At 42.3% G+C, this 12789-nt stretch overlaps 1 protein-coding gene across 2 annotated transcripts in view; it reads right to left on the minus strand.

The window, feature by feature from the left end:
• LOC108704958 (kelch-like protein 2) overlaps nucleotides 1-12789 on the minus strand; it is a 73869-nt gene that overhangs the window by 23849 nt on the left and 37231 nt on the right. For both annotated transcript variants that reach the window (XM_041589268.1, XM_018241704.2), the window contains one exon: nucleotides 7184-7293. In XM_041589268.1, coding sequence (XP_041445202.1) covers nucleotides 7184-7293 — 110 coding nt within the window. The remainder of the gene's footprint in view (nucleotides 1-7183; nucleotides 7294-12789) is intronic.

Raw genomic sequence — 12789 nt, forward strand, 5'->3', positions numbered from 1 at the left:
TTATTGATATTTAGACAGTATGTGAACAAGCTCACACAGCTAGATGGCCGTTGTTTGAAAATGAACAACACACTGGGCAAACAATGCCTACAAGGTCAACGTATACACTACTACAGCAGTGGATACGGAATATATTATTGCTGCTTGAAAAACGTCACTCAGGTGGTGGTTCTGGAGACGGTATTATTATTGATATTTAGACAGTATGTGAACAAGCTCACACAGCTAGATGGCAGTTGTTTGAAAATGAACAACACACTGGGCAAACAATGCCTACAAGGTCAACGTATACACTACTACAGCAGTGGATACGGAATATATTATTGCTGCTTGAAAAACGTCACTCGGGTGGTGTTTCTGGAGACGGTATTATTATTGATATTTAGACAGAATGTGAAAAAGCTCACACAGCTAGATGGCCGTTGTTTGAAAATGAAGAACACACTGGGCAAACAAATTGAAACAATGCCTGCAAGGTCAACGTATACACTACTACAGCAGTGGATACGGAATATATTATTGCTGCTTGAAAAAACGTCACTCAGGTGGTGTTTCTGGAGACGGTATTATTATTGATATTTAGACAGAATGTGAAACAGCTCACACAGCTAGATGGCCGTTGTTTGAAAATGAACAACACACTGGGCAAACAATGCCTACAAGGTCAACGTATACACTACTACAGCAGTGGATACGGAATATATTATTGCTGCTTGAAAAACGTCACTCAGGTGGTGGTTCTGGAGAAGGTATTATTATTGATATTTAGACAGTATGTGAACAAGCTCACACAGCTAGATGGCAGTTGTTTGAAGAACACACTGGGCAAATAATGCCTGCAAGTGCACTACTATTGGTGCACTACTATGAAGAACAGCAAACAGCACTGTACACATTAAAGAACAGTAAGATAAGTAAAATAAAAAAAAAATTATATGTATATTAAAAAAAAAAAAAATTCTCGGGTTGGTGCTGCTGAACTACTAGGAGCAGCACAGTAGCACACCAGTCCCACTCCCCAACACTGCTAGACTAATAGCACTGGGCTCTTATAGTAGCAACTAGCAAAGTAAAAAAGCAAAAAAGAAAATAAAAGCAGTCCTTACAAGGACTATTGGGTTATTACAGCAGTCAGCAGATGAGATCAGAAGAGATCAGTGCCCACAGCAGGCAGCTACATACAGAGCACTGCAGTAGAAGGTAGATTACTAGCCAGCAAAGCTACCTAACCTGAAATGTCCCTCAAATCCCTGCAGACTTCTGTCCCTCCAATACAGAGCAGTATCAAGTAGATTACTAGCCAGCAAAGTTACTATCAACTGTCCCTCAAATCACTAACAGCTCTCTCCCTACACTAGCTCTTCCAAGCACACACAGGCAGAATGAAAAAACGCTGCAGGGCTTCAGTTTATATATGGAAGGGGAGTGGTCCAGGGGGTGTGGGGGTGGTCCAGGAGGGACAGCTTCCTGATTGGCTGCCATGTATCTGCTGGTCTGGGGTGAGAGGTAAAAAAAAAGCGCCAGGTAAGGCGAACCCAAAATGGCGAACGTCGCGCGACGTTCGCGAACATTCGGCGAGCGCGAACAGTCGATGTTCGCGCGAACAAGTTCGCCGGCGAACAGTCCGCGACATCCCTACTGCCTGGCTGCTTAGTTAAGTGGGACCCTAGAACCCATCTAACAGTTTACAGTTTCCCTCAAATGTTTTTTATATCGTGCTCATTAATTTAAGCCATCTGTTGCTTTGGGAAAAGCGCCTCCCTCCTGAACTTGAATTTCCTTTAAGTCACATTGCTCATTTATCTCTAACAAGCTACACACATTTTGGTTTTAACTGGTGCATTTTGTTATTTATCAGCTAGAGGTTACAGGGCAAAAAGCCAGCAAACTATTCAGAATCATTTGGTAATAGCAAAGTAACAAACCCTTAGCTAAGACAGACAGGTTTCTATAGGAAGTCTCAAATTTTAAATGTATAATAAAATTGCCCTTTATGTAACCTGTGACAGGATGTTTGGAAAACACCACTGCCTTGCAGGAAATTACATGGAAAAGAGTACATTTAAACTGCAAGATAGGGGTTGCAGAGAGATACTCGGCTCAGGTAGGGTTAATATTGCCTCTCAGCCAGGTAATTAAGTGGCAGCCGAGAGAGGATCTACCTGGCAATGTAAAAGGGCTGTGTGAGCACAGCTCAGGGCTCTCCAGGGAAGTGAGGGGCTGTGAGAGACAGGCTGGGCAGAAGGAGCTTTGCTGCCAGCAAGAGAGTTCCAGAGCTTGGAGCCTAAATCCCTTGTGGGGAAAGAAAGAGAAAAGGACTGGCAGAGGCTAGTGAGTCTGAGTCCCAGGAGGGTAAGCCAGCAGGGCTGAGTGTGAAGCCCAAATGCTCTGAAGTTTCAGAGGGTGGGAGTTTCCCTTGATAGTGAGCGACCAGAAGGGGGGGGGACCCTGGATGTTTTGCAGTGTATTTGCTGAACTGTACCCTGCATGTTCTACAGTGAAGTTGAACTGTAACCTGAACATTTTTCTGTTGCCTTTTTGTTGGGAATATCCAGTGCTTAATAAACCTGTGTTTTGTCAGTGTCCCTATCTCTAAGCTCCAAATCCTACGCTACCTGCCTACCAAATGCTAATTCCCCCAAAAAGTGCATGTGCAGGCCAGTGGCATGTCACAAACCGTACCAGCACCCTAGATGCATACAATGCACAGAGAATGAAATTGGTTTTATTGAGTTGGAAAATTCTGATGATAATCCAAGATCACAGGTCTCTTCCATAACCATGTTACAATATAGAAGCCAAAATGCCATCATGTAAGCAGGTAATAACCAGAAAGATGGACTGCCATGAACCCTAAACATCAGTTAATGAGAAATACTAGGCTGGTGCCACACATGGGTGTCTCTTGACCTGTGTATAATCTGTTGCGTGTGTCTGCATCCAAGCCGATGCAGTGCCTCAAAGTGCAAACAGAGGAATGAGTGGAGGCCGGATTTGTCTCTGCAGGCTGAGAAACAGCCCGTGTGGCACATGGGGCATTAGGAAAAGACTTAAGGTGGCCATAGACGTAACAATTAGTATCTTTCCTGGAAAGATAATTCATTTCAATACTCATGTGCAGAGCTGAATCGTCAGATATAAAGGAAGAAACAATAGAATTCTACCTGTATCTGACGATTCACCACTAACAATGGCTGATGTTCAGGTGCCTTCAAAGGCGCCCAATGAAACTTTTCCGGCCAACCTGGTCGACAAACCGACCGATATCCAAGTCTTCTGCCAATATCAGTTGGCTCATCTCCCACCATACACTCACCAAATATACGAAAATTTGTTTTGTACGATATAATCGGTGCATCTTTGGCCACCTTAACTCTGTGACCATCTGATAAAGGATGTTTACAGTTTCCAAACGTGTGTTGTCAACTGATACAAATATTCCCATGCTTAACCTCTTTACATCAGTTTCCAATTAGTACAGTCATTCAAGAATCATCTACACTATGGTTACAGCAATGGCAAAACAAAATTTGCCCTTCTGTGCTTATTGCTCAGTCTCACCTCCCTCAGGTGGAAATGCCTTTCTTCCAGACTAAAAAAGGGTGTTATCTTGTCCAAATTTCTGTTTTCAAAATAAAGTTTCCCCTGCCAATTGTTTTAAACTCCTTTAACCTTTTAAATGTTCCCTCTAGCAAGTGCCCTTTCAAAAAAAAAAAAAAAATATATAACATTCAGTGACATAATACTTTCTACATAAGAAAAGGTATCGGTCTTCTTCAATACCAGCAACAGTAGTCAGTAGCGGGAGGTATAAGTAGATCAGAGCCCATCTGCCCCCGGGATCGTATCCAGAAGTAGATCCAAGCATGTCCGACCCCTGGATCTTATGCAGAAGTAAAGCAGAGCCTGTTCGACGCAGGGATCGTATGCAGAAGTAGATCAGAGCCCATCCAAGGCCGGGATCATATCCAGAAGTGGATCCAAGCATGTCAGACCCTGGGATCATATGCAGAAGTAGATCAGAGCCCATCCGACCCCAGGATCATATGCAGAAGTAGATCCAAGCATGTCAGACCCCGGGATCGTATGCAGAAGTAGAGCAGAGCCTGTCTGACCCAGAGATCATATGCAGAAGTAGATCAAAGCCCATCCGACACAGGGATCATATGCAGAATTAGATCCAAGCATGTCCGACCCCAGGATCGTATGCAGAAGTAGATCCGAGCCTGTTCGACCTCAGGATCATATGCAGAAGTAGATCAGAGCCCATCCAACCCCGGGATCTAAGCATGTCAGACCCAGGGATCATATGCAGAAGTAGATCAGAGCCTGTCCGACCCCGGGATCGTATGCAGAATTAGAGCAAAGCCCGTCCGACCCCGGGATCATATGCAGAAAAAGATCCAAGCATTTCAGACCCCAGGATCGTATGCAGAAGTTGAGCAGAGCCTGTCCGACCCAGAGATCATATGCAGAAGTAGATCAAAGCCCATCCGACCCAGGGAGCGTATGCAGAATTGGATCCAAGCATGTCCGACCCCAGGATCGTATGCAGAAGTAGATCAGAGCCTGTTCGACCCCAGGATCATATGCAGAAGTAGAGCAGAGCCTGTCCGTCCACGGAAACATATGTAGAAGTATATCCAAGCATGTCAGACCCCGGGATCGTATGCAGAAGTAGATTAGAGCCTGTCTGACCCTGGGATCGTATGCAGAAGTAGAGCCGAGCCTGTCCGACCACAGGATCGTATGCAGAAGTAGAGCACAGCCCATCCGACCTCGGGATGGTATGCAGAAGTAGAGCAGAGCATGTCTGACCCCGGGTATCGGGCAGGCGCGACACATCACTAGATCCAAACCCTCCCTCACCATGCCCCATTGTGAAGGATTTGAAGTCACTCTGCTTTCCAGAAAATCTGTACACCACCCAGCATGGAAAGATTCAAGGGACTTCAAGTCCCATAATTCATCACTTCAGATAGAAAAAATTCATATTTATTTTATGAAGTCCAGATAGCGTTTATCCACCTTTTGTACACAAGTCCACATGAATGAACACTTGTTAAAAATGGAGGTAATTTTTCCCTTTTCCTACTTTCGCTGGTATCTTTAAAAACGGTCATGGCTGAGATATTATATTCTTGTTAATAGAATTCAGCATTTGGCATAAGCAATGTTCAGAAGCTAAACACACAATCTCTGTTCATGATCACAATGCCTCCAAGGCAATGGAAACAACACTGCATTTTCTTGGCAATAAAATAGCACTGAATATAAAAGACCTAACACCACAACACTTCATGACTGCTTTTAACGTCAAATCACTTTATATATCTATTTCTGTCACAGTGTCTGGGAGTACTATGAGGCAATTCATGACTATTGTTTCTCTTACCATGAAAAATAAATATGGGATGGGGGAAATGAGAGACATAGATCTTTATAACAATAACATTACCCTGTTCGGCAATGAAGCATACAACAACAAAAAAGATAAGGGTATCAGATGCAGCAGCGATAAGACTAAAGACTTTATAATTCTTAATGTTGTTTCTCAAGACTGGCAAATAGGACCCCATTTCATATCACTCTCTTGCACTGGTGCACCATTATCCAGAAACCTATAATCCAGAATGCCAAATTACAGAAAGGCTGTCGCCCATAGACTCAATTTTTATTTGTGCCATACTCTGCCTGCCCTATGCTCCATGTGTGTGCCATACTCTGCCTGCCCTATGCTCCCTGTGTGCCATACTCTGCCTGCCCTATGCTCCCTGTGTGTGTGTCATACTCTGCTTGCCCTATGCCCCTGTGTGTGCCATACTCTGCCTACCCTATTCTCCCTGTGTGTGTCATACTCTGCCTGCCCTATGCTCCCTGTGTGTGTGTCATACTCTGCTTGCCCTATGCCCCTGTGTGTGCCATACTCTGCCTACCCTATTCTCCCTGTGTGTGTCATACTCTGCCTGTCCTATGCTCCCTGTGTGTGCCATACTCTGCCTATCCTATGCCCCCGTGTGTGTGCCATACTCTGCCTGCCCTATGCCCCTATGTGTGTCATATTCTGCCTGCCCTATGCCCCTGTGTGTGCCATACTCTGCCTGTGTGTGTCCTGCTCTGTCTGTGGAACAGAAGCCTCGTAGTGGTTTGTTCTGGGGGTTTTGTTAGCAATTGAAAATTGTTGTTAGGGGCCCCTAAGGTGTTTAACTATGTGCTGGGAGTGCTGTGTTATCCACAGGGGAGGAGGAATATGGATTTAAGGTAATTATGTATTACGTATGTGTTAATACAGAGAGTGGTTAACATTGGCTTCCATTATCGGCCCTTTTACCATGTAGGCCAGAAAATTCCTGGCCCTCAGTCCCACAGAAGTTGGACAGCACTGATCTGGAGAAATGTGCTATCTGCTACCAATGGAAATCAATGGAACTCAAGGTTTGTACTTTCTCCTTGAGAATTATCCAATAAAGCCTGAAAGGAGAAATCCTTTCAAAAGAGAGAGAGAAAAACAGTGTGTGTTGGAGCTCAGAGTAAGTGAAAAGTTAATGCTTAACTTTATTACAGGAACAGGCAATTAACTGTTCGTACTGGCCTACAAGGGATTATCAAGGAAAATATAGTATATACATAAAGCTTATGTTGAACAGTCATGCACTACTGCCCAGGACACGAAGAGAATACAATTCTACTTCTAAAGACCTCATTTCCTTTCTGCTTCTACTACAAATGACGTATTTGAAAAAAAAAAAAAAAAACTATAGGCAAACGGGTCACAAATGCTTACATTTTGTTGGATCGGTGACACTCACATGCTAAGAGAGCTGTGAGAAGCTAAGCTCTGTGCAGAAGAAGCGTGTCTATAGCATATTTCGATCTCCATGGTACTTTTGCCAGTCAGAGTGCCCTTTACTGCCTCTCATCCCTCCACTCAGAAACTGTGTTTCTCTATAATGTCTGCTTGCATCTGCCATAAGGTATATTGTTATCCACAATTTTCTACATGATGCGGTAACAGTCGATATAGGGTGCTCTAATCTGCGCTATTCTCCATGGAGGTCAAACTGTGGCACATGCCATAGCCCTAATGCATTCTTTTTTTAACCTATAAATGCATTTTAACTTTTGCATCTGTAAGAAAAGAACATAAGAATAAACTTATACTGAAGGTAAGAAGAAGGAATACCTTTTCCTCTGAGATGACTGTGAGCTTGTCGCTAGCAATTAAGCTGCATACTTGCTCTATTCCAAGATTGAGAAATTCCTCTCCTGTCACTATATCAGAAAAGTGCTGTTCTGTTAAAATAAATGAAAGAAATAAGATTTGCATGTTGTACTAACAAACAAAAACGATGAAAGAAATGATAGTACAGAGTGGTTCGAAAGAAATATTTTTTAAATAACAGAAACTTATCAGTATTTTTTTCAGCAGGCAGCAACCTTTGTTACCGCTCAGTCAAACTACCCAACTGCTACATATTAAAAAACTGTCTGTTTTCCCTGCTGAAACAATCTAACTGAAGGAGAAATGCCCAACAATATTCATCTGCTTCCCAGGGATTTTAATGGGAACCAGCTCACTGCTAGCACTGGTGTATCTCAGCACAAAAACATGCATTAGAGCATATGATAGAACTAGCAGTATCAGCCGGTGGAAGTAGTAGTTTGGGGTACTTTCTGGTCAGGTGAAATACAATAGCAAATGCCTGGTGTGCCGTAGCCCTTAAGGGGCACATACACGAAAAGATCAAATCATATGGCGAGGTTGGGGCGGGTGATATAGGGCTGATCTGATCCTAGGGACCAATGATCAGATCTAAACACTGGTAATGCAGGTGGTCAGATCAAGGGCCGCATCAACGAACCAATGCAGTCCTCAATTTTAAGCCTGTCTGGACAATTTTAGGGCCCTATTCCCTTGGCAGTAAGCTGCCAACTTTGTCTGTCGGCAGTTTTTCTCGGCACGTGTAGGCCACCTTTATTCTAGTCTGTCAACAAGAACAGATAATTAGCATGTTTCATGGCTTTTATTAATTATACAATCTTCTACACTTCTATTTCTCTTAAAATATATTTTTCTTAAAAAGAAAATATACCCCCCTTGAAACAAGCACATTGATCTTATGCATTCTTATAAACACATCAGAGCTTCTACTTTTTTTATTTTTACACAGAATATCTAATTCCTTGAATTGAAAGATAACCACCGACTCTGTGCTCACCAGGACCAGTTCCCCACCCCCTCAGTGTAATGCAATTCTGGGACATGATGTCCCTCTGCTTTCTGTAGTAAGTGGTAATACAGCCACAAAGTATGAGGGGTACAAGGTTGTAGCCCCATACAAGTACAAGCCCACTTCCTTCCCACCTCTAGCAAACCAGTTCAGGTGAACAACAAAGTTAGGCTATTTGATGTCATTTGGACCAATAAAATTTAACTTTTATTAAATATCTTTAAAAATACCACACGGAACACTGGGCAATGCCCACACAACACACCAGACAAAAGTGATATAGACACGCTGCCAATTAATAGTGTCAGGACTTTAGCCTTAAAAAACATATATTAAAAGAATAGCATATGGTGGTAGGTGGGGTGATCAGTGCCCGCTACAAAATGCGGATAGTGCAGAGACAACACAGCCCCTAGTATCCAAGGTCACCTATGCCCCTGAGGAAGCAGTTTTGACTGCGAAATGCGTAGGGCCGCATAGGTGGACGATGGGGAAGAAGTCCCCATCCATTCCCAAAGTAGATAGGTAGAATTTGCTACTGGGAAATTGGGAACAGAAGGGTGGGACAATGACTAATGGGTACAGCCATACTAGGGGCTGTGTTGTCTCTGCACTATCTGCATTTTGTAGCGGGTGCGGGTGTCTAACAACTTCTTCTATTTTACTTACCTACTCTACCCTGTGTTGATATTTGTAGTAAGTGGTGCACAATATAATGGAAAGACTTGAAATTCCAGAAGCAATATGAATTTTCTTTTCTTTTTTTTTTATTTCTATTAGCCTAACTGAATGGTGGGGTATACTTTCACTTTAAATGTGATGTTTGACTCCCCAGACCCCCTAATCATATATAGACAAACTGTGGCGGATTTCAGCTTGTAAGCGCCCTGTGTGAATTGACATAGTGCGTCTTCCATTAGTTTCAGTGGTAGTGCAGTTTATGCGTATTTACGCCTGGCTGTTCTTTTTTAAAAAAGCAACGTAAAAACGCCACGTCTGGCCTTGCCCTAAAGGCAGCTGTTAGAACTGATACAATAGTTGCGAATATTCCAGCGATGCTACTAAGAATTGTATCAACTCAATGTTGCAAATTGTAACAGTTTAGAATCTGCCCCTGAATTACTGAGCTGCCTGAACACCAGAGACAGGGACTAGAGTCCTGCGCGGAACCGATTTGTTAAACCCGAACCCGACCCGCGAGCTGCAACCCGCAACTGCATACTTACCCGCTTGGAACAGCAAGTACCTTATCCGCAACCCGCTGACCATCAAGAAACAGGAAGTGTTGTAATTGCAAACCGGAAGTGACATCATTAGAAGTAGGCATAATCAGAAAAAAGGGAATAAAACTCGCTATAGAGATGACTGCGACCCGTCCTGCAAACCCGAGGAACCGCAGACGCACGTCTATACGTGCTCCCGAAATTCCATCCTGCAAACCACAGGTTTTTGCGGGTAACCCGCGGGTACCTGACCCGCTGCAGGACTTAAACTTTAAAGTTAGATTTTGAAAAAACAGTAAAAAAATAAATAATGAAAAGTAATTGAAAAAAGTCTTTATTTCTGGGGCATAATCTAAAAACAACTGAACTGAAAAAAGTGTTTGGAAGGTGAACAACCCCTTTAAAAGAAGCAGCAATCAAAACTCCCAGTACACCATTGCCCTTAAAGGGTAATGTATATTTCATGGAGATGTTTTGCCAAGGTTATCTATTTGGAGAGTAAATCAAACATTGATCAATTCTAATGAACTTTTGGCCAACAGAGGTCACTGCATCACTAAAGCAGTAAATACATTCATAAAACAATATGACATAGTTAAAGTAGCAGTTGCTGTGCTATGGTAAAAATTTGTGTTAAAAAAAAAATTAAAGGCTTTTTTAAAAAATCTATCTGCTTCTGTCAATGATGATGTATCATTTTAAAGATCACCTATCACTGAAATGTTTCTGTCATGAATCGGCACCCAGAATCCAAAACCAATGCTAGGCTCCCTGGTCTCAGCTCTTGCTTCCGCCTTTAACAGCCGCCCTTCACCTTGGGAGGAGCCCTCGGCTAATTGGATGCTGCCAGGTCTTATTAAGAGAGGAGCCAAGCGAGGGTTCTGGACGAGCAGAGGGGCACGATCGTTATCAAAATCTTTTGGGCAGAAAGTTACAAGAAAGTCACAATTCAAGGAATAGACGAAAACGTCAAACAGGCCGGGTCGGTACAGAATTCAAGCGGCAAAGGTCAAACTGGGAGATCAATCAAGAGTGGTCAAGCAGGTATGGGTCAGATTACGTGTAGAATAGTCAGATAATTAGGCAATTGTCAGGATCACAGAAATCAGAGTAGTCAGGCAGGCAGGGGTCAGACAGGAATAAGAATAAAGAGTAAACGCACCCATGAACTCACAAATGGAACCAAACAACGGCAATGGACTGTACACTGATTTCCCTTTAAATAGGTTTGAAATTGGCGCCATTGCAAGCTGATGTCATCACGCCAGTGCAAAATCAGAAACCGGCACAAGACAGAGAGAGGAGCCGGGTGGAGGCGTCCCCGCCGGCCCACTAGACCACCAGGGTAAGTCCTCACAGTTTCTTTCCCCGCCAGAGGTATGACCACATACAGTTGGGGGAAAATACTTGTAGATGCCTCTCCTAATCCTATGTCACATGCATGTAAGTAATATGGTAGCTGCATGCATGTGATATGGCTGCCTGCATTGAATATTTTCTTGCAAAATAGTATGGTTTCCTCCTGGGTTCTCACTCTTGGCCTGCCTCTTCTTTAACGACCGGTAAAAGGGCAGATCTTGTTTCTAAAAACACATACTTCTGCATATCTAGGTCACGATCCACCTGCTCAGTAACAAGCAGATACCAGCAAAGTCACACATCAAAAACCACAGGTTGCATTGGTAGATTATACACTGCTGTTTTCCATTGGCATAAAGTTAAACATTGTTCTATATTCTATACGGGTATAAATGCCCGGGACCTGGGGTTTTCCGGATAACAGCTCTTTCCATAATTTGGCCGGCGTTATCCCCTAAGAGGAGATCTGGACACTAGTCCCACTCTTTCTCATGGATGAACTATATACATAAAGTCTCAGTTTTAAGTCATTTAGTGGTTGTGTCATAAAGCTCTATGTTTGGTTACAGTACACTGAATAAAAAAAAAATCTGGCAACGTACATTTTACATCATCTTGTAATTTTACTATACAGCCACAGTTTAGGCCACAAAAGAACACCATGAAGTTTAGTACATTTAGGGGCACATTTACTTAGCTCGAGTGAAGGATTAGAAGAAAAAATACTTTGAATTTTGAAGGTTTTTTTTGGCTACTTCGACCTTCGACTACGACTTTGAATCAAACGATTCGAACCAAAAAACGGTTGACTATTCGACCATTCAAAGTACTGTCTCTTTAAAAAAAAACTTCGACCACCTACTTCGCCACCTAAAACCTACCGGGCACCAATGTTAGCCTAAGGGGAAGATCCCCATAGGCTTTCTAGGCAATTTCTGATCAAAGGAAAATAGTTCGATCGACGTATTAAAATCCTTAGAATCGTTCGATTCTAAGGATTTAATCGAGCCTTAGTAAATGTGCCCCTTAATGTTACGGACTTAAAACAGGGGATGAGGTTTGCTATACATGTGTTTTCTCTATTCTCAGAAAAGCACTTATCAGCAATTACAGGGTTTAGCATGTAAACTTTAGTATTCTAGGTCAGTTAGCAAAAACATTTTATTTTTCTTGGTTTATAAAGACTGTACATTTTTGCTCTTTAACTCTCAAGCTTGGAGTTTCTATAACTGTCTGGTTGCTAGGGCTTAATTTCCTTAGCAAACAAGAAGCAGTTTGGACTTCAGAACGGAAGCTCAAAAGAAAAGAAATAAGGACATTTATGGAGTAATTTGATTCATTATAACTCAGAATATGAAAATGATAACGATGGAGTATTTTAAAATTGCCAAATTATTTGTATGTTATTAACAGACAGGCACCTTGCAACCACCTCATTGAAGATTGCTGAAATCTGGTTTTATGGAAGCTGCTGAAGAACATAGATGTGAAAAATAACCTTTCTGCACTAAAATTTTTGGATGTTCCCTTTTAAACCAATTGGTCTGCATGTGCTTGCTCGCCGATTACCAATGGGAAACCTTGGTCTGAATGTTAAGTAGCGAAACATGAAGGGCATCAACCCCACCGTGCTGCTCTGAACCTGGGGAGTTATTAAGGGGGAGGGGGGAACAGATTGCCTGACTGTGTCCTGATAGTAGCAAAAAGAAAAAGCAAAACCAAAGAAAAAACACGCCTGGGAGGGCTGGTTACTCTTTAAATAAGTAATAGAAAGTCCACATGAGTGCATCAGCATTTTTCTATGTATATATGAATATATATATAACACATTTACAGAGCACTTTATAGAGATTAGACAACCGAGTGTAGTGTATACAAGAAATATAAATTATAATTGATTTGACTATAAATACATGGCAACATTAATATAATTTATGATAGGAGTTGGTTATAAAAAAACAGGCACAACAAAACTA

The sequence above is a fragment of the Xenopus laevis genome, chromosome 1L (assembly GCF_017654675.1).
Source record: "Xenopus laevis strain J_2021 chromosome 1L, Xenopus_laevis_v10.1, whole genome shotgun sequence".
Lineage (NCBI taxonomy): Eukaryota > Metazoa > Chordata > Amphibia > Anura > Pipidae > Xenopus > Xenopus laevis.